The sequence below is a fragment of the Lonchura striata genome, chromosome 4 (genome assembly GCF_046129695.1).
Source record: "Lonchura striata isolate bLonStr1 chromosome 4, bLonStr1.mat, whole genome shotgun sequence".
NCBI classification, from domain to species: Eukaryota; Metazoa; Chordata; class Aves; order Passeriformes; family Estrildidae; genus Lonchura; species Lonchura striata.
In genome coordinates, this window is record NC_134606.1 from 23,160,851 (window position 1) to 23,183,306 (window position 22,456).

General features: G+C 41.2%; 1 protein-coding gene across 2 annotated transcripts; it reads left to right on the plus strand.

Annotated features, from left to right (window-relative positions):
* The first annotated feature begins 212 nt into the window (after window positions 1-212).
* On the plus strand, window positions 213-17,698 carry RHOH (ras homolog family member H). Of its 2 annotated transcripts, XM_077782811.1 has the most exons (3): window positions 213-281; window positions 1,317-1,420; window positions 14,838-17,698. In XM_077782811.1, the coding sequence occupies exon 3, from the start codon at window positions 15,057-15,059 to the stop codon at window positions 15,630-15,632; it is 576 nt and encodes a 191-aa protein (XP_077638937.1). In that variant the 5' UTR covers window positions 213-281; window positions 1,317-1,420; window positions 14,838-15,056; the 3' UTR covers window positions 15,633-17,698. The 2 variants fall into 2 exon arrangements, with proteins under 2 accessions (XP_077638937.1, XP_021411631.1); XM_021555956.3 differs by lacking the exons at window positions 213-281; window positions 1,317-1,420 and adding an exon at window positions 13,389-13,524.
* Window positions 17,699-22,456: the final 4,758 nt, after the last annotated feature.

Below are 22,456 nucleotides of genomic sequence, written 5' to 3' on the forward strand. Positions count from 1 at the left end.
TGCATCTGGGTCTGCTGTGACTGCTGCCTCCAGATGAACTAGAACCCTGTTGCCAGGACTACTTTGGCCTGTACGTGCAGGTGTCTTTGGTTACCTTTAGAGCTCTTGGATCTTTTGTCTTCTCAATTATATAATTGCTCTAATCTGCTAAGAAAGAAGTCTATCTGAAAAAGCCAGGAGCACAGAACACCACTCTTCTTTTTTTCTTCCCTTGTCTCATCTAGGATAGTTGACTTCTTTAACGTCTACTTTCAACAGCCTCTTTCAGCTTCCTACCTCTGGTGAGTTCATTGCATTTTTTTTCCTAGGAATCTTAATATGAATTGATATTCTGGATAAAATTCAATATATTTAGGTTTACTTTTGTTAATTACTTTTATTAATAAGTTTGTGAAATTGGTTCACATAGTCATTGTTACTTTTCTGCTAAATACCATCTGTTAAATGCTTGGTGTTGAGATATACAATTACACACTGGTCTAGACTTGCATTTTCTGCATTTTCATTTGTTCCAGAGTTTTTTTCCACCTCAGAGTAAAAAGGCCTTATATAAAGTAGAAAAAGGGGTGTGATGGGCTGTACAATGCCAGTTTCTTCCATGTTAACTGATATAAGAAAAAAGAAAAAGAAAAAATGTGAGTTACTCTCAAGATGGTGGATCTGATTCTGACGCCCTTTTCTGTTGCATGAACTATGAACGCAGGAGTGATAGACATGTATAAATATACAACATTTCAAATGATCCTCTTTTTCCCTGTTTGTGAGGAAACTGTTCTTCTTCATCTTAAATATTCCCAAACAAATTTAGGTGATGATTTTCTTGTGAGAATTTGAGAAACACATTCTCAGAACTGGAACGAGAGTCAAAGTATTTTTAATTTGACAGCATATTTGTGGCTGGCTCTGGCTCCAGCAGCTGCCTGGCCCTGCTGGATCTAACAAATGCCTGTGACACCTTCTGAGATGGAATATTTCCATCTAAATGGCCACATCTGTAACTCTGTGTTCAGGTCACTCCCATGGCTTCTTCTCCGCTTTCTGATCTGACTGGGGCATGCTTAGGGTGTGGAGTCCCCTTACAGAGTAGTATGTGTGTATGTTCATGTGTGCACATCTGTGCACACCCATTTCCAGATTCTCCTCACACTTGTGATTATCCAGTGTGATGGAATGGTCTTGTCACATTGCCAGTGAGATGCAGTTAATCTGAAAGGTGAATGAGGATAAAGCACACTGGGGCTGGAACCATCTCTCTGACAAAAATCCCCTCAAAAAATCTGAACGTGGATTTAAGATTTTCTAACTTCTCCTTTCAGCTGTGTTTCCACCTTTGGATGGGGCAGGATTGAACTGTGGCATCTGGCAGAAGCCAGCTTTAACGTGGGGTTTATCCTGAATAAAATACTTGGAGAAGAAAAAGGTACAGTAAATGCGATAACTTAGTTGTTAACAGGCACATCTGTCAGCATATTTTGGTGTCTGTTGCTGTTGGAATAAGGTGGGATTGTGCTTTATATTGTGCTGCTTCATATTCCACATTTTCAACCCCACCATTTATGTCAGTTTGTGGTGTGTTCATGGTTTTCCAGTAGGAAGGACCATATGTGTATACTTACTTGACTTTAAAATGGGGTTTGATGTAGTTTTTCTGAGACCAGTCTGAAAATCTATAATACAAATGGAGTCAAATCTACCAGAGAAAGTGGGTACAGACTTGATGTGAATACCATGTTTGAGATTTGGGCAGTAACTGCAGGGTCGAAAAGCCACATGTGCACTTGCTTCCTGCTAAATTTAGGGAGTAGGTCTTAGTGAGGCATAATACCAAGTTTTACATTCCCCAGATTAGGTGCTACAAGCCAGAAAATTCTGTAGGTTTGTAGTTATAGAGAATCAGTGTTTTCATAAGTAATTTGTACTTACTAAGTTTGAGAGCAAATATTTAAATTTAAAAATGTGTTTGATTTTCATGTATAGCGAGATTCATAGGCCATCAGCAGGATAACATGGCTGTAAATTACTGTAATTTAATCCCATTTTAAGGTAATTTTATTGTGCCAAAGCAGTGTGAAACCTTCTCATAGCAGAAGAGCATCAGGCCTCAAAATGAAGAAACTGATGCTAAAGTCACATTGCTGGTAACAACTGCTAGTGCCAGTGATGTTAGGGAAGTAATCTCTTGTACAGTGAGGAGAAAGCCATATAAATCCTCCAAGATGTAGGTGGGTGATGTGCAGCACACCCAGAGCACACAGGAAATGAGCAGCCGGCGTGGTGGCGGTCTCACAGGCTGGCCTATTTTGTAGAGCAGTGGGTCTGTACCCACGGAAGCTCCCGAGGAACTTTTCTCAGTGCTGCTTTCTGATAACCAGCCAGGAGGGCACCCAGGCAGGGAGATGAAACTCTGCTGATCCTCCTCTTGTTTTTGCTGTGCAGTTCTAGATCTATAGCGGCAGGTGGGTTAGGCACTTTAATGTAAAAGATTTTCTGTGAAAATTAACTCTTAACCCCCCATTTTCTTTGTGGAATTTTTGTGCTGGGATTCTACAGTTTTCCCTAAGAAACAGTAGAATGTTGCTGGATGCACAATTCAAGTGATTAGTTTGATTGACATCGATCATAAAATGAAAAATTGGAGATTTTTTTGTAAGATTGGAGATTGTTTGAAAAGAGACAAAATAAGTAAATGTAAAACTTGCCTTTTTCAAAGTCTTGATGTAACATTTTAGACATCACACCACACAGCTTAACATCATTCCCAAATTAGGTTCTTGTGTTTTTGGCTAGTGCTGTGTGGTTTATTAAATCTGCAGTTTACAAATGTTTCCATGCTATGACACAACTTACAGCTGAAGAATATTTTGAGATAACCGCAACATAGCAATTAAGAAAGGAAGTTGGCTGCAGCTGTCTCAAGCCCACTATTAAAGCATTTATGGCCTTAAGATGCTGGGCAGGATCACACAAATGCAACAAAGCATTATCACAACAAAATTTGTGGGCTGTAGCCTACCATTACCTTATCGCCACAAAACCAAGTAGAGTTTCATATTGGCTTAGCAGGAGTTAGTTGTCCTTTAATTTTAGTGTCAGTGAAAAACTGGAAAATATTTCCAGTCCACCAGAAAGATGAGTATACAGTGGAAAGGGAGACCTTTGGAGCCTGCAAAACCTCTGCAATGCAGAGTGTCAGTACTGTGAGTCATGGCTACAAACCTTGCTGTATCAGGTCTAATATGAGCAGCTGGCAAAGTGGCACAGAGCAATAGTCCCAGCAGTCCCAGTCTGTCACTGCAGACAGGGTGGCTGGAGGATGGGGGGGAGCATGGTCTGAGCACTTGGTGTGTGCATGCATTTCCTGCAGAGCGAGTACAGGAGTGATTTGTGCCCAGCCTGGCTTGTGGCCGTGCCCTGTGTTTATCCCAGACCCTTTATCGCTCCCCCTGCACAGTTGCCTGCCGCTGCATCTGTACTGTGTTGCTTTTGCACGATCAATTGCATTTGGTCTTTGGTTACAGAAGCCAAGTAGAAGTGTAAATTGCTAAGGGATGAGGGTGGGGCTGAACTTGGTATGCTTCTCTTTACCTGATAAAACATATGAACCTACTAGAAACCACACAAGGATTCTCCTATGGTTTGGGGATTTCTCTATGGGGAGCCATGGTGACCTGTCATGTAGGAAAGACCCAGCATGTGCTGGAAAAGGAGCAAACACCTCTCCTTGCAGAAGCTGGCACAGAGGGCTGTGGTTACATACTGTGCGTGATGCCGCTTCTCACACACAAGCGTGAGTACCAGTAACTGACACTTGCCAGCTTGAGGTTGTTGTACCATCTGGTGATACCACTTCTCCTCACGAGTGACAGTGTGTTGCTTTTGAAGGTTAGACTGACTTATGTCAAAACATAGATAAAACTGGCTCTCCTAATATAAAAGCGTGAGACCAAGACCCCTATGTAGCTAGGGGTCTCTTTTGGTTATTTCCTGTGCCATGGTCATTGAAAAATATGAAACCACGCAAACTTGCAAGAAAACTGTTCTTTCATTGATAGGCATGCCCATGGACACAGTCTTCAGCTTGCCTCTTTTTTTTCCATCAAATGACTGTGCTTAAAAACCGGTAAAGACTTTGGAGTTTGAAGTTACTGAGCTACTGATATACTCAAATATCTATTAATTAACCTGTCTATTAATTATCTACCTAGTTACCTGTGAGCTTTTGTTTTTCTCACTATAAAAATATATTATGAAACAGCTGTCATAAAACCCCTTAATGTAATTTCTTTATTTTCCATCAATTTAAATGTGAGTTTTTAAATTCCCATCTCTTTCAGTGTAGTTTTAATTCTGGATGAAAAGCTGTGGGGTAAAGTATCTCTGAGTTTGAATCAAGTCCATCAGGATTCAAAAATAAAGCATGGGAAATGTTCTCATAATGTTAAAACATCTTTCTCCTAAAATATCTCTCTTTTCATATGTGTGATCATTTTCATTCAGAGTATGTAAAAATCAAGAAAAGCTTTCTGTGGTTCTCTCTGAAGAACTCTGCATTAAGATTTACTGTAGTATGGAGATTCGCATGATCTTTAACTGAAAGCCAAGTAGATGTCAGCTCTAAATATATGAAATGGCTTCTCAAAATACTCAGCTGAAGAATGAGTGAGAAGGATTTATGTATTACATTTGGTTGTAGAGTCTTTTCTCCTCTTAACCTATTCCATATGACCTGCTGCTGTCTATAGTATCACATGTTTTATATAAAGGTGGCAAGAGATCAAGGTTGTAATGGAATCAGAGGAAAATAAAAGAAAACAGGCACTAAAATATATATTCTGCTCTGGCATATGGTCGGTGCAAGACCTAAATCAATATAAAATCTAAGCCACCAGGTATTAATTTGTGCTAATTCCAGAAAAAATTAAAAAGAAAAGAAAAGAAAAGAAAAGAAAAGAAAAGAAAAGAAAAGAAAAGAAAAGAAAAGAAAAGAAAAGAAAGCATGTTCCTTTGAAATTGGGCTTTAATCATAACTATTCATGGAACGTAGGCAGTTTGATGAAGGCAAGTATGCATGCCCATTTATTTTATCTAATTTTATCGGCTTGAATTAAGGCATTCTAGAGAGGCTGCATGGTAAGAAAAAAAATTCCTGCTTGTATATAGGATATGTATTATCTCTTACTTTGTCTGTGTGCTTGATATAGTGCATGAATGCTAAGTACTAGCATAGATTGTGGAAGACAACTCCTTTTAAAAATTTATTGAAAAATCAAAAAGATAAAAATTGTAACTCAACAAATGCAGGACAAGTTATGATAACTGTATGTTTTATATCACATCTGCTAGTTGAAAAGTAATTGAAATTATTTCAAAGCAAGCTCTTCAAAGTTTTAACCTTTTTATGTACATGTGTGCACACAAAATTGAAGAATGATATTAAAGATGGCAGTTTCCCGCTATGTGAAATCTAGACTATGATTTTAAATGCTCTGATACATACACAGACAAGAAAAAGGTTTTTGTTGTGGGCAATCCTAAGGGGGAAAAAGCTAAAATTACCAGGGGGGTTCTGTTTTATAAAATAAATACCCAATGAAATTATTGTTGCTTCCTTTGCTAGCTTTGCTCATGAATGTCCAAAATTTGATATTCATCACAGCAAAACAAATGATGACATGCCGTAAATATGATTTTTTCCTAAATGAAAACCAAATCATTATGTTTTAGCAAGAGATCATTATTGTGTATTGTTTGATCGACTACAATATCATTATTACTCCTCAAAATACCTGTACATCCAACATTTTATTCTTCTCACAAAATATACAAAAATAATCTTCCATGGAAAACTGGCTAATTTTGTTCTAACTAACATTTTCCTCCTCCGCCTTTACCTCCCACTGAAATCAAACCTGTGCAAATACATAATTTAATGAACATGGAGAACATCCTTCTTCTCCCTCTGATATTAGGGGGAGAAGATCTAGGCTTGAGAATCTCCTTATTTTGTGGTAGGCATTTTATAAAATCAGAGCAAAGTTAAACCTTAAGAGACTTCTGAAAGTAAAGTTGGAGATCTTTCAAAGGATCCATTGAGGAAAATGGAGATAAGGTAGGTCAATTTTTAAAGATCTTTTAACATTGAGGAGCATGTTATATCACCTGTAGCATTCATGTATTAGCTTTTAGCTATACTGTTACTGTTGATTACTTCGTAGCATTTAAGGGAGCCAGTCACGATCAAGCAGTGTTCAAACAAGGGAGAGGAGTGTGGTCCTACCTCAGGTTAGAGCCAAAACACACAGAAGTCAGCCTTCTCCTCTGCAGTGGGCTTGGCACAGCCTCTGAAAGAGGGAAAGCTCTTTTGCCTGCAAATGCAAGCATGTATATGGAGATGTCAGCTTGTTTTATCAATTTATCATGACACACATCAGTGGTATTTAATATAAATCCATGCATCTCCTTAACAACAAGTCATTGTAACATGTTGTAAAGATATGTCTAATAAATGTAATGGCTGCATACACAGCAGAAGTATAACAGTTTACAATGGGTGACTATGTAATTTTATATGTAAAACTCTATCAATTAGGTACCGAGGTTATTGCAAATCCCCATTTATAACAGCAGTAATCTCTACTCATGTGCATACAAATACATATGTATCTGTATGTAGACCATGGTCATTTCAATAATGCACCCATTTGATGCAAAATATGTATGTAGCTTTTCAAACGATGGTAAGATATCTTGCCCACAATACATTGTTTCCTACAGCAATCTGTATCTGTATCTGTATTGTCTTTTGCAATTAATTAATATCTATGTGTCCATATATATATATATGTATATGGACATACACATATGCATATACATATGGACGTGATTTTTTTGTACACAAATGTATTGATCCATCACTGAAATAGATTTTAAATATGCACAAATTTATTTTCAATATTTTTGTGTATCTATATATGTGCATATATACTTCTATGCATCCAGTCTAGCAAATAATGCATCATTCTCCAGAGAAATTATAAATTATTATTTAGAAGTAAGAAATGCAAGTTGTGTATGAAAGAGAAATGGATACCTGTGTCTCCAGATGGTTAAAAAAAAAAAAAGAACAAGCAGAAATAGGGGTAGGGATAAGCTCACTGGAAAGAAAACACAATAATTGTTGAAGGTTGTAAATAAAAGAGTACTTCAACAGCCAAAGAATACTACATAAAAATTTGGGGAGATTTTGAAGAGTTAAATCTGTAAAAAAAATTCTACAAAACCATGTTATCAACATAAATTGACAAATCAAAAATATGCCTTTTTGATTTGTCTCAAACTTCAAGAAATTGAACTGTGTTAAAAGAGGATATGGCATGAAAAATTGGAGACCCAAAGTTGCAAACATTTCCATATGTCAGTAATTCTACACACACAGTAGTCTATTTAAGGTCAATTACTTAAATATAATGCATTTTATATTATCAAGGCTTCAGTTTGGCTACAATGCAGTTAGAGTTGCTGAAAATTTGCTTTTGACCTGTAAGTCATTCAGGTAGAAAAACTATTCATAGGTTTGTGTGATAGCGCTGGAGTCAGCACGCAGCACTTTATCCATATTCATCTGCAAGTGTGTCTGTATCCCCATCATGATACAGAAGCAGCTCTGTGTCAGTGTGAATATATATGTGTGTATATATATGTATGTATGTGTGTGTGTACAGAAGCAGTGACTGTGAGGGGCAGCAGACAGACAGATGGTTGATGAACTGTGCTCGAACGTACGCGTGTGTGACATTTGCACACCAGCTGCTCCACGTACAGCTGCATCTGTAGTGAAAGTCAAAAATTTCTTCTCTGTTTAAGCACAGAGGAGAAAAATCAGCACAGAGAAGGGTGGGAAAGAGAGGTGACATATGCAGTATCCTGAAGAAGGAGAATGCTAGGCTTACCTAACTTCAGGCATGACATGCTGCTCCATTTCTGGTGACTTTGAGGGTATTGGATCAGACTGAGAATGGTTTATGAGCTGGTCCTCTCTGAAGGGTTTACTTTCCTACACTTGATTGACCCCAATTTTAATTTGTAGAGAACATCTATACTGAAAATGGATCCCTTTTGAAAATGATCCATAATACCATGACTGCCACATAGTTTGTCATTTACCATGTCACGCCATAAACATGGAGAAAAATTACTTCAGACTAATGGCTTGAATCTTTAAATGGGTACTTAACATTGTCAGATCTCAATGAGTTCTATTTAGAGACTTAGGATCTCTGATCAGTACATGAGTCTTACAGGATTTTTGTTAATTTTTGGAGTAGTTCTAACAGTCTTTGTTCCCTGTGTAATTTGTAAATTGCTGAATCAAGGTGTGATTAGCCACAGAAAGAGGGTTCTTGAAGATAAAATAAGTATTTCTTTTGTCTAATTCTATAATTAGAATGAGAATTAAACTGCTTTTCTCAGCAACTGTAGTGAATTGAATAGAACTTTAGATGCATTGTTATTAATTGCTTATATATTATTATAGGTACTATTACTAAAGAAATTAAATTGAAATTTTTAAAATATAAGATAGATCATTAAGCGGTTTTATATGTATGTGCAATGTGTAAGCATGTGTATCAATACATATATTTTGTTACACAAAAACTTTAATCCCTTTACTAGGACTTCACATCTCATTTAATCTTGTAAATAACAGCAGTCTGTGTTCGTTGTTTTATATCAAGATTTCACATTCTCAATGTGAGGGAATTTGCTTTAAATCTAATAATTTGAGTTCCCTTGCTAATAATAAAGTTGACAAGATTACTGAATATTTGATCATAAATCTTTCTCATCATTTACAATGGTTAAACTGACAGAGAAAGAAACAGAGGTATTTTCAGGTGTTGTCTTGATCTCGAAATGATTTTTTGCAAAGGCTTCTAAAAAAGCCTTTGTTCTCTGGTTTCTTGAAATTTCATAAATTAGAAAGTAAACCCAAAATTTAAGTTTGTTTTTTTTTTTTTTTTTCAAAGTAAAATACTGAAATTTGAAAGCAGGAACAGGATTTCAGTTTTGTGAACAAGGGAGCGAAAGAAACATTTCCAAGTTTTTATGTCTGCAAATTTTTTTAATTCTGGAAGGAGATTGTTTTTGCGATGACAAGACATCCTGGCTTTGAAAATATGGGGTCATTGCATGTTGTTTGCTTTCTTAATTTTAGAAAGGCATTGAAGAAGCTATTGTAAATTATCTGTATAAAAGCTCTCATCCAAGCTTCTAAGCATCCTTTCAATTCTTTAAAATATAAAAGCACCTTGAAAGATAATCTGGCTATTAATCTGTCAGTATTACAAATATATCAGACAGCTGAATTACTCTGCCAAGAGTAAACTGCCATCTTGCTCTTGGGACAAGGAATAGCAAAGACCCCTGTGGTAACCACCTTAGGAAGTGAATGAGTTCAATGGAGATTTTTTGGTGGAGTATTCTAGGGAAAAGATGCAGCACCTTGCAAAGGTACAGGCTGTGAATCAGTGGTGCCACCACTGAAGGCCACTATGGACTGAAATAGTGACACTCTCTGAGGTGGAGGGAGACTGATTGGCAAGACAGGGCTATAGATCAAAATTGTCTTGAAGGGAGTTAAGAAAACAAGAGGCAGCTAATGCAGGTGTCAGAGAATCAGCTGGGTGAATGCATGACAGGTGCAGCAAGGAGCTATTTGCTTACAGTCTCCAGGCAGACTGCAGCTGATGGATTAGTTTTCAGGAGATCTGTGCTGTGGAAGCAGACTGAAGGTTTGTATCTGAACGGAGCAAGTACACTCCATCCACAGAGCTGAAAACCAGGTATTGTGACCTTGACAACCTGGTGACCTGGCAGAGAGTCCAAACTGGAGTCACAACAGCCACAATTTTTGTGTCACAGGGGCTGCATCTTCTGGGTGCTTTCACTAACCAGGCAACAGTGTCTCTGCCCTGTGTTGATACCTGCCAGCCTTCCTCCTCCCTCTCCTGCTTGCAGGAGTTGTTCTCAGGCCTTGTCCATGCCCTGCGGTGCCCACTGTGCCCAAGGAGGTGAAGGTGAAAAGCTGCACACTCTTCTGGGCACTGAGGGCAGTCTTTGTGCCTCCTTCCTCTCCTTGAGGGTGTTTAGCTAAGGGGTGTGAGGAGAGTTCTTGCCTATCTGTGGTGCAATTGGAAGGAGCAGTGGTTACAGTCAGCACACTGGAGAAGAACTGTGGGCACTGTTTTACAGACCCCACCTCTGTGTGAGGTGGGACTTATAAGAGTAGAGTAGGTAGGCAAAGACAGTGTGTACATTCAAGCATTGCACAGCTAGGGGAAGTATCTCCTCCTCTTCTATTAGTGTAGATATTTAAATTTCCTTGCCATGTCAAGTCTCTTCAAGAACTAGCATACACAGTGCTCAAACTGAAAAATGAATCTGCTGTTATCCTGACATAAACAGGAACTCTGCTGAGATATAATTGAGGTAGGGAGTAGATAATGGCAACAATAGTTAGCATGTTAACTGCTTTAACTCTCTGAAGCATTTTGTGACTGATCTAAAAAGCTGGTTGTTTGCCTGCATGTTTTGTTTATGTATGAGCTAATTCCACTGAAATTCCAGCCTTCAGTGTGCACTATCAGCATCTAAGATAAATTTTGAAATTGGATATTCCTGACTGTTTTTATTTTCCCCTATAAGATGCTGTCCATCACCTGGAGATGTTTAGCGATAGCGAGTCATTCTCACAATGTTCTTGTAGTAGATGCCAGAGATATTCTTGGCATAAATGAAAATCCCATTTGGTTCAGCTGACAAACTTACCCCTTTTGATACAGTAGTCCTGCTTTCCTTTGTTGGAACAGCTCTCTCAACAAATACCAGATTTGTTTTCCATGGGATGTATATTCACTTGAATCCTCTACCTGCAAAGAGCTCAGTGCTGCTGTTCTCTGCTTTTCATCCCATCCTATTGCAGGTTGGCAGCCCCACTCACCTTCTCCAAATTGTATTCAGCCATGATCAAGTGTGAGGCATTTTACCTGCATGAGATTACTGAGGTGCAGGTCAGACACTGCCAAAGAGCGAATGTCGTGGGGCTTCTTGTGCTCACATCATCAGTGAAGTCCAGATCTCTGTAACCACACACTAGTGCCTGTATTCCAAAGAAAGAGGGAGCAAACCCTGAAGTTTACTAAAGATCACTACTCATACAAGACATGCATTCTTATAGCTAGAGATTTTATAAAAGCTCTTACCTTACTATTAAAATAATATCTTCTATTGTTACAAGTGATGAAAGCATAAACCAAAAAATAAAGCGTAGAAGATACAATGTTATATATTGAATTCAATATTCAAAATGATTTTAATAAAGTCAGTAAATTTTTGAAAATCAAATTGTTGGAGGAAATAAAAAAGCCTCAGCAGCTTAGACTCCATCTCTGATTTGTGATAAGATTTTCTGCAATCTTGTAATGGTTGTAGCACACTGTGCTGTCAAAACAAGACAGAATATGATAGAAAGGGACATAAACTTTTGCAAATATTTATAGAATTGGTTGTATACTGAGGCACAGAAGTACCCAGTAATGTCTTTAAAGGACACTTTGAAGTACTGTTCTTTAAAGGAGATTGCTTTTTATTGATGCTTAATCAAATGTTTTCCATCCAGTGAGGTAAACTTGTGTAATTATTTTAATACACTAATGCTACTCTTATCCTGAGGCTGCAACAAAGACCAGATATGTGCCTAATTACAGATTATACTTCAATATGCACATATGTAGTCCCAATGATATGTGGAGGCACATAAATTGTTGTTAACAAATGCAAGATCAGGGCCATTGAGGGCAAATTGTCCACAGGATCACAATATGGGCCTTGTTATATACCAGGGTTTTTTATTATTCACTGGTGGAATGTAGAGCAATATTTGCTTTGAAAAACATTCTGCACTGTCATAGTGGGATATTTTAGCTTCTGTTATTGTCTGTCAACTAGGCATATTCACTAGTCCTTAGTATCTCTTTCAGTTTTTAATAATTTTTATATTTTCTTTCAAAATAACCAGCATAATAACAAGTAATCAACAAGTTGAGTGCCAGAACAATCCTTTTATCTGTCTTTCTCTGTTTTGGCATTTATGAAATTGCAGAAGTCATGCTATGGACATCCTTATTTTTCCCCACATTCCAGTGTGCACAATATAAGGAACCTGAAAGCACTGAGGACTACTCGCACCAAAGAAATACTTGTTCTGAAAAGGATAGTTGGTACATGGAACCTTTCTCCTGAGAATATGCAACTTTGTCTGAATAGAACACTACTGTCTTGTGGTAAAATTGAGGTGTTTTCAAACTATATTGCTGACCCAATTTTGAAATAGAATACTCTGAAAGAGAGATTATTATTCATATAAGCAACGAATGTTTATCCCACATATGCTTTTTGAATTTTTCATAGATGTGTTTTGTAAAGGTCTTGCTTAGTTCCCTTGAGAGCTTGTTTGGAGAACAGAGAAGGCTAGAGAGTGGAGTTAGACCTAATGAATCTTTAAAAGCAAATTTTCTTCTGCTGCCAGTGAAACTTAAAATTCACAGAGCAGCCTGTTTCCCGGCAGCCGGGAATGCCGTGAAGCAGCCTCAGCCCCCATCCCCTTTCCTAGAAGCGAGCGCGGTCTGGCGGCCGGGAAGCGCCGTCTGTTGCAATGAGTGCCGCGGTGCCGTAACCGGAGCGCGCCCGGGGCCAGCCCCGGCCCGGGGCCGCCGCCGCGCTGCACCGGGCTCCGGCCGCGCTGCAGGGAGCTCCGGCCGCGCTGCACCGCGCTCCGGCCGCGCTGCAGGGAGCTCCGGCCGCGCTGCAGGGAGCTCCGGCCGCGCTGCACCGCGCTCCGGCCGCGCTGCACCGCGCTCCGGCCGCGCTGCGCCGAGCTCCGGCCGCGCTGCAGGGAGCTCCGGCCGCGCTGCACCGGGCTCCGGCCGCGCTGCACCGGGCTCCGGCCGCGCTGCAGGGAGCTCCGGCCGCGCTGCACCGCGCTCCGGCCGCGCTGCAGGGAGCTCCGGCCGCGCTGCAGGGAGCTCCGGCCGCGCTGCAGGGAGCTCCGGCCGCGCTGCACCGCGCTCCGGCCGCGCTGCACCGCGCTCCGGCCGCGCTGCACCGCGCTCCGGCCGCGCTGCACCGGGCTCCGGCCGCGCTGCAGGGAGCTCCGGCCGCGCTGCACCGCGCTCCGGCCGCGCTGCAGGGAGCTCCGGCCGCGCTGCAGGGAGCTCCGGCCGCGCTGCACCGAGCTCCGGCCGCGCTGCACCGCGCTCCGGCCGCGCTGCGCCGGGCTCCGGCCGCGCTGCACCGCGCTCCGGCCGCGCTGCACCGAGCTCCGGCCGCGCTGCACCGCGCTCCGGCCGCGCTGCAGGGAGCTCCGGCCGCGCTGCAGGGAGCTCCGGCCGCGCTGCACCGGGCTCCGGCCACGCGCCCGCCTGCAGCTGCGGGGAGGGATGCAGGTGTGCCAGCAGCGCAAGAGAGGTAGGGCATGGCCTCACACAAAACGAAAGCAGGGCCAATAGCAGTTGTCGGTACCTGTGAAATGTTCTCTCTAAGCTCATCTAGCACTTTTCCTTTGTTTTCCCCTCTTTGTGGAGTAAGCCAAAGCTGGGAGTGTACTAGAAATAAAGGGGGAGGGAGGTGGTGTGTTAGGGTACTGAAATTGGAGAGTGTTACAGTAAAATACAGTATATGCCCTTTGTGGCCCTCATTTATTTCTGTGCAAATAGCCTTCAGCTGCGATGTGTCTCTACATATATGAAGGAAACAGAAATGTATTATTTATGTAACAAACACATGGCATTTTGAAATTATGCAGTGATACTTTTTAATTACTCTTGTTCATCAGAACTAATTCGTCTTCAGTTTTGCTGTTAGTGATTTTTGGAGCATCTTGTGTGTCACCCTTTGTGAGCAGTGAATCTTACACACAGTTAGTGGGGAAGAAACAAATGCTTTCAAAATAGAAAAATTTGACTGAATGCTGGCAGGAGCTCAAAAGCAATTACATACTCTAAAAAGTACTCTTAGTTCAGTTTTACAAGAGTAAATGCCAGGACAGTTATATTTCCTTCAAATGAAATTTTGACTGGGGCAAGCACGGTAGCAGGGCTTTCTTTGGTTTATGCTTCTTGATTGTTGAAAGCAATTTGTAAGAAAAAAAAAACAAACTCTTTTTTGTTTTTCTTTTTTTTTTCCTGTGATTTTCTGTGAATCTTTCTTTGCTTTTAAAATTGTTTAGGTTCATGTGACTAGAGATTCACTTCTGAAGTCTTTGCTTCCTCATTGTCACAAGTGGTTCTGTGTTACTATTTCCTATAGGATTGTGTAAATAGTTAAAATTGCTTAGCAAAGAGCTTTTTTCTCCTGACTACCTCTAGAGAGCATGGCTACATTTTCAAGGGAATGTGAACTGATCATTTAAGGATTCAGTATTCTGCCAGTCTTGGTGAAAGTCAGAGGCAGGGAATGTCTCACAGCATACTAATAGCAGTTATACCAAAGTTAAATTAATTTTATTAGTCTCTAGACAATTGGAGGGGAAAAAATAGCTTGTGGCAGTGGAAAATTATAATAGTGCTAAGACTGTTAGCCCCCGTGGAGCAACAAGAAGGTTATTTATGCAAATGGCTGTTGCACACACAACTGGCTGGGAGGAAATGGAAAAGTTCATCATCCTCAGTAAGGGATACTTGCCATGCCTGTCCAAAAATGTGTCCAGGCATCTTCATGTTGATGAGGAATGGTTTGCTCTCTGTGGGTTATAAATGTTACATTTTATTTTTACTTTCCAGAAACGTCATTTGACTCACTGAAGATTTAAAACCGACAGAGTCATGTGGGAGAAAATGAAATTTTAGTCTCAAGTGGCGGTATCAAGTCATAAGAAGTAAAGAGATTTAGATGGTTTCTCACTAAATGGAAGTTATATAGAAGGCCTCTAAGACCACTGCATCTCTCCATCCTGCTCCTGCTGCACAGAGACTGGAATCTTGGCCTTGGACATTAATAAAATGCTGGATTCAGTCAAGTGTGTTCTGGTGGGAGACTCTGCGGTTGGGAAAACATCTCTCTTGGTACGTTTTACCTCTGAGACTTTTCCAGATGACTACAGACCCACTGTATATGAAAATACTGGAGTGGATGTCTTCATGGATGGCGTACAGATCAGCTTAGGTCTTTGGGACACATCTGGCAGTGATGCCTTTAAAAGCATTCGCCCCCTCTCCTACCAACAGGCAGATGTGGTATTAATGTGCTATTCGGTGGCAAACCATAATTCCTTTCTGAACCTGAGGAACAAATGGATCAGCGAGATCCGCAGCCATTTGCCCCGCATCCCTGTTTTGGTGGTGGCCACTCAGACTGACCAGCGTGACATGGGTCCCTACAGTTCCTCCTGCATCAGCCCTCTCGATGGGAAGCGGCTCGCCCAGGACGTGCGAGCCAAAGGCTACTTGGAGTGCTCCGCCCTCAGCAACAGGGGCGTGCAGCAGGTGTTTGAGTATGCTGTGCGGACAGCGGTCAATCAAGCCAAAAGGCAGAACAGGCGGAAGCTCTTCTCCATTAATGAGTGCAAGATCTTTTGAGGACTGTCAGCAGTGGTTTTGCTCACATTTGTTCTTTCTGTTTTCTCACAAAGACGCTGTAGCAGAGAGAATGGGAGGTGAATCAAAGGAGGGCTCCTGGAAGGACCACAGTGCAGGTGCCTCTTGTGAGACAGGTGTGCTCTATACCTGATCCTCTTACCTCCAAAAAATATGGGCACTATCTAGAAAAATGAAAGGTGCATACCCTTATTCACAAGCCTGTGTTTGGACTTTGCAAGCCTGAACTACAGCAGGCCTGGCCTGCAGATCTGCAGATAACAGAAGTATTGATTTTGGTTTTGTTTCTGTCAGTGTTCCTCAGTTGTTGGTTTGTCTGCATCTGCATTTATTTAATGACAAAATTCTGCCTGGATCAACCCCCACCTCTGTCTTTGTGGATTTTTTTTTAAGAATATAGTATATAAAACCTGACCAATGTGTATTTTATTTAAAGGACTCTTGGATATATTGTTGAAAAATCACAACAGTTTGTTTTAATATTTTGGAGGTTCTCCCTTTAGCTAACCACAGAAATGAACTGTCCTATCCATGTAATAAATGGCCTGCAGGTAAGTCTTAGACGTGCCTGAGTCATTGCATAACAGCCATCACTATGTCCAGCATAGGAGTAATCAAAACTTACTGACTTTGACAGCTGTCTCCTGCAGGTTTTGTGAGATTTTTTACCTTAATATTGTTCCTCAACAATGTGGTCAAAGGTGGAAACTAATCTGATTCTTCCTAGACTTCACTGGCTTACAACCTCAGGGCTTGCAGACAGGGTTGGTTTGCGGACATATGGTTGGGCTGGCAGGGATAAATCTGGGCAACCATCACCTCTGTTGTCCCTACTGTAATTCTGGAGGCAAAAGATTTCAGTCTCTAGAGATGGAAGATATTTTTTTCATGAGCACTTATATTCTCACATATTTTTACTATACTTTTTTTCAAAGTGGTGTCTTTAGTGAAACCAGTCACCTACATTAGTAAAAGACTGAGTACATAGCAACTTTGAATGGGTGTCTTTAGAATGGCTAAATGGCTTCTTTTTTTGAGTTTGCATGCTACGTATAACTCCCTAGGTTGCACCCAAGTAAGACCGAAACAGGCTTTACATCCTGGGGAGCATGTCAAGTCTAGGAGCCAAATCCTGATGTATGTACTGGGGCAAAGTTACCCTTCTGCACAGAAAGGTAGGATAAGGAAATGGAAACTTTAGGTGTGTGAGAGAACTCTGTTAGAAGATGAAGTGGGCTCAAGACACGATGCTGTACATTCCTTGTGAATTGTGGTGGTACCCTCCTTCTCATATTATCTCTCCCCTCTGTCCTGTCCCCCCTCTCAGGTCCTGCAGATTTGTCTTGTCCCAAGAGAATTTCTTAGTGCAGCAAGATTTTCTTTGTCCGTTTTCCTGTCCTTCAGCTAGCTAGGAACTAACTTTTGAGGGGCTTATAGTGTGGTGCCATTAAAGGTGGCACATAGCACAGTAGGATTATTTCACCTGTGATGTAGGTGAGCAAGTATTTACACTGTGGGCACCTTGATTACCAGTGGGACACAGAACACCTGGTGTTGTGATTGTCCTGCCAGCTTCTAGACTGTTGAATATTTACTGCTCATCAACCTGATTGTAAGAGAGGCTTCTGATCATAAAAATATCCTGGTCTCATCTGAGATCTCATCTCATCTTGGTCTTGTATTTTTATAACAGCCTTAAATCTTTACAAACTTCTGCACCTGAGCATACCAGACAGGGACTTCTGTCACCACCTATCTTCCCTGAATTCTTCTCTTTCTTACTTATCTTTCTTCTCAAGTGTTGACTTGTTACTGAAACACTAAAACTGACATATTTTTTAAATAATCTGAATGTCATTGTATTTGTATAGAGTTACACAAGTGGCCAAGTATTTGCGGTCCTTGGTTAAAAATCTTTTGGCTTTTGGGAGAAATATACTTCTACATGTCAACTCTTGTAACACCTCTCCACTGGAAGTCTTAGGTTTTGTTACTTTAATTTAAAAGTAGCCATTGTTACAGTTTGAACATTAAAGATTCCATGACAATTATTGTGTTCTGAATTTTCAAATCCGTTACAACTTGGGACATTTTTATTATGTTCCCTACTTCACTAATGGATTTAATACCTTCTTTCAACTATTTTTAAAACATATTTTTTCCAGAATGCTCTATTCAATTGTCTTTTCTTTTTTTCCTCAGTGGATTAAAGTTCAAGCAGTTTTTATGTGCTGAAGAGCAGTAATCACCAGGTGACAATGTTGTGTTGTGGTATCTACTGCAAAGTGCCACATTCACGCACCAAAAGGCTCCACAGAATTGTTATCGCAGATGAAGCCAGACAAAGATGTGCTTTAGAATCATACTTTAACTGAAAATCTCATCTCATCTTATCTGTATTAGCTTCACAAATAACACAAATGTTATGGTGTGTTACAAAATTAAGAATTCAATATCTGTTGCAATTCAGGTGCAAGCCAGGTGGATAGGCTTCAAGATGTCTGAACTGACGATACAGGGTACACACAAAATTTAGGGATGGGTTGATATACTCCTGATTGTGCATTCTAGAGCCAGCGCAAAGTGTGCGGCCACTGGAAGCCATCTGATTTTTAAAATCAATTTGGAAAGAGTATGAAGTAATGGGGATTTTGGTTTTGTGCTCTGTGAAAAAAACAGTTCAAATTTTCACAGCCTGGTTATTTTCAGACTCTCAAAGCTAAAAGGCACTTTTCACTGGGAGCATACTGTGAAGCACATATATTTTAGTGCCTGTAATTATGCGGTTTTCCCTGAGCTATAGAATCTTTGTGCTCCGAAAGTGTGGCAACCCTAAAACAGAGGCTGAAATCTAGATGCAGGTAGGATTAAGATGAAGATTTGGCCAAGTGGTATATTGGGGTTTGTGGCTTGCACAACTGCAGCCCTGTTCTATGTGGTGAGAACAACTATGCGGAGGGACTGCTTAGGTCTCCTGTGAAACCCTTCCAGGGTGGTTTTGCTTGTCTTTACTTGGGTAACAGGGTCTCTGAGTACTGTTCAGAGGTTAAAATCTGGCTCTGGTACTTAAAATACATTGAAATGATACATGTGGAATTTCAGCTTCTTTTGCTTTGAAAAACAGCAAAACAGAAAAAATGTGCAGCCCTGCCTCAGCTGGGTCAAGCTTGCAGCTGAGGGAAGAGACCTTGCCCAAATATTCTCCTTCTATCTTCTCAAATAGATACCTTTCAGTTTGCTGTTCTGTTGATAATCTTCTTTTTGCTTGCTATTAAAACAGGTTGGGTTTTTTTTAAGGATTCTTTTAAATACAGATTTCCCAGGCTTTATCTTATTTGATATGCAGCACACAATATAAATATTTTCTCCAAGTAAATAGTAAAAATATGTTTCAAATCATCACTCTTGACCCCCCTGATTTTTCATACAGAAAATTATTCAAGCTTGCTAGATATAATTGATACTGTTTTGCCTGATATTTGCAATTAACAGTTTGCAAATTTTTATGCAATTTTTTGTGGGTACTCTGTGTTTACTAAAGTCTGTGAACACAAACTAGCTGATGCTTGTGTTAATAAAGAAAATGTGTTTAAGGGACTCTATATATACCACCATTATAAAAGAAGTCACCAGAGGGTTCAGATATGAAGGAAAAAGAAATGTCAGTACTCTTGACATCTCAGCCTTTCCTGTATTACTATGGCATTTGAGTGAATACATCCATTAGAATAATTTCTAAAAAATGGGGCAATCCATATCTTTTTAGCACTTTCTCCTTGTTTAAGAAGCTCAGCTTCTTAAACAAGCCAGATATGACCACAACTAAATTAGCCAAACTCCCTTGTTCTGAAATAATAATGAATTTTTGTCCCCGAATATGAGGAAATGTATTTTACATCTCAGAGATTTCCTTTGCAATGGTAGGAGCTGACTAGTTATCAGTGTGCCCCTCTCATAGCAGACCCGTGTGCCCTTCACCTTGTGCTCTGAGCAGCCAGTTATTGAAAACAAAATTCAGGGAGAAAACAGCTTTTGAGTGTACCTAGGTGTTTATGTGGTTATATAGCTGCTTAACTACAGCTTGGTGGCCTTTCCACTGTCCTGGACCTCTCGCTGCATTGCGATGTGGCACTGCAGCCTCTGTGTGTCAGCGGGGCCCGTGACACTCGTGAGGCACAAGAGCATCATGATGAAGCTGCCCTGTGTGTTCAGCAGGACAGAAGAGATACTCCTCAAGGCTTCCCTGACCTGCATCATAGGCAATTGCCCTACTCTGCAGAGCTGGCGCTGCCTCAGTCAGACTTCTGTCACTTGCAGGTGGCCTTGCAGTAACACACTTATTTTGTGCGCCATTTCTAAAACCAGCGTCAGTATCCAAATCATTGCCCAGGCCTGGCTTCTGCAGCCACAGTTGTACTGGTAGCTACGCTCCAGCTGCTGCATTTTGGAGGTGGGAGGAGGGGGATGTCTCAAAGCACTGGGCTGAGCCCTGTGGCACATCCCTTCCTGAGTGTGGGGAGCTGGCCTCCAGCCTTGCATGAGCTGTGAGTTACTAGCAAACAGAAGAGCAGCTATTGCTGCCTTTCTGGTTATGAGGTGAATGAGTGACACATCTGCCTCGGGTCTTTCACAACCGCCCTACACAAGGCTGGCAGGGGCACTTCTGTCATTGCTCCTCTCAGCCCGGGTATGATTCATAGAGGGCGGAGCAGCAGGGCATGGGCCTCTGTGTGGTGGTGGTGGTTGTTTCTGTCTCTGGAAAAGAGGAAGGAAACAAAGATTGGTGTCTTCGCTTGGTGTGAGGCGCACTCGCCCGCGTCCGCAGTGTTTCTGAGAAGTCTCCAGTGGCCCTGGCTCCCACTGGCACCCAGCAGCTCTGGACTGTGCCTCGGAGGATGCAAGCTGATCTGGGACACTGTCATTCCAAGACCTGGGTGACTCCCTTCACTCCCTTGGTTGCCTTCCCAAAATGCTCATTGCTGTTCAGCTACCACAGAAGGGTGAGACTTTCAAAAGAGATGGCTTCGGCTGCTCAGGATGTGGCTGTGTCTGCTAGCTGTCTGCTAGCCACAGTCAGGGCAGTGGTGGCTGAAGCTCCACAGCCAACTGGAGCCGACAGGATATAAGGGGAGAGACCCAAAGCTGGTACTTCTCAGCTTGGCAGATGAATTAAATAGAAGCAGCTGGAGGGAGACAAGTCTTATATGTCAAACCTCTTCTAACTCATAAGCACTGCTGATTTTTCTCTTTCTTAGAAAGCTCATTTTTTAAAATATATCAAATGCTAAGTGTGTTTCTGGCTATTGCCTTAACACTTTCATTTGTCTGTCAGTGTGACACCAGATTTCATGCTTTAAGGCCAGTGATGCAGTGTTCTACACAGCATGTGTGTGAGGAAGCATTATAGGTCACAGGATTCCACAAGAGACTAATTTAGAACTTGCCATGTATCTTGGGCATTGAAATGTATAGATGTTTTAAATTATCCTTTTATATGTGGAATTAGTGCTGCTATCTGATCCATCATAGAATTATTGATCAACTAAACCAGAGCTGCAACCTTGGCTCATAATTGGCTTAGACAATGAATTTTGCTGTTCAGTTCCTCCCCAATTGTGCAGAGCTTGACCAAAGCTCAGTCAGGTCAGGTAGGGAGCTTTTAACTTTAACAGGCTCTGGGCCACGCCTGTGTAAGCCTGCACAATTAACTTTTAGATATACAACTCCAAACTGACTGGTGGCATGACTGGCCAGTCAGCTTGACGTGAATGAGTTCACTTTGCCTGAGCCTGCTCCCCGTGGCTGTCTGGTGGGTGGCAGGAGGAGGAACTGCAAGCATGAAATGCTGCTACACAGCCCCACTGGGTGCTCTGGCCCCACTTCTGCAGCTGGGTGACACGGGGCAAGTCCAGCTCTAATGGCGCCCCACATGAGATGGACACATGGCAGCAACCTTTTTTAAAGTATTTTCATTTGGTCATGAAAGATCTTGGTGTTGGTGGGTACTTTCTCATTTGTCAGGCCTGTCAGATGTTTCTTCTGACAGGTTTACCTGCAGAGTATGCCCTGAATGGATCTGTAGCATATGTATTGGGACTAGAGCTTTCCAGAATTTCAACTCACTAAAGCTGCATGGAGTAGGTAAGCATAAGGGACAGAAGGAGAAGGGACATGATATAACAAAAAATAAATTGCTTTACTACTTTAACAGTTTGTAATTAACATAATGCCCTTTTTAATTTTACAGAACATCAGTATGGGTTGAGCTAACATCTCATTAGTCAGTGATATGATTAGAAATCAAATTTTTCCTGAGAGAGTTGTGCTGAATGCTGGGAAGGTAGAGAGAATGTCCCTCCATGGTTATTCCTATCCCTCTTTTTGGAGCATGCTCTTACTTTTCCTATCGTGACTGGACTCTGGGCTGGAGTGATCTCAGTGTGTGCAACATGAACATGTAATTACAGCCATTTGTGATGGTAAAGATTTTCTTTTCTGCAGAGGGAGCAGTCAAGGGTCCTCATTTAAAGTCTCAGGCTTACAATGCAGTACAAGACACAATTTAAGGAGATTAACTCAAGGAGAGGAGCATCTTACTTTGCTCTGCATCTTCCACAACTTTCCACCTGGCTGACAAGAAAACCAATGCAGCGCCCTTGATTTGGAGCATTATCAAGTTTTTGTCTTTCAGTTGTGCAGGGATATATCTCTGTTATTTTTCCCTGAACATCCAGAGACATTTAAAGAAATGAGAATCCTTACTGGAGATATTTCCCTCTTTCATAGCTGACACGTGCTTCTGGCTC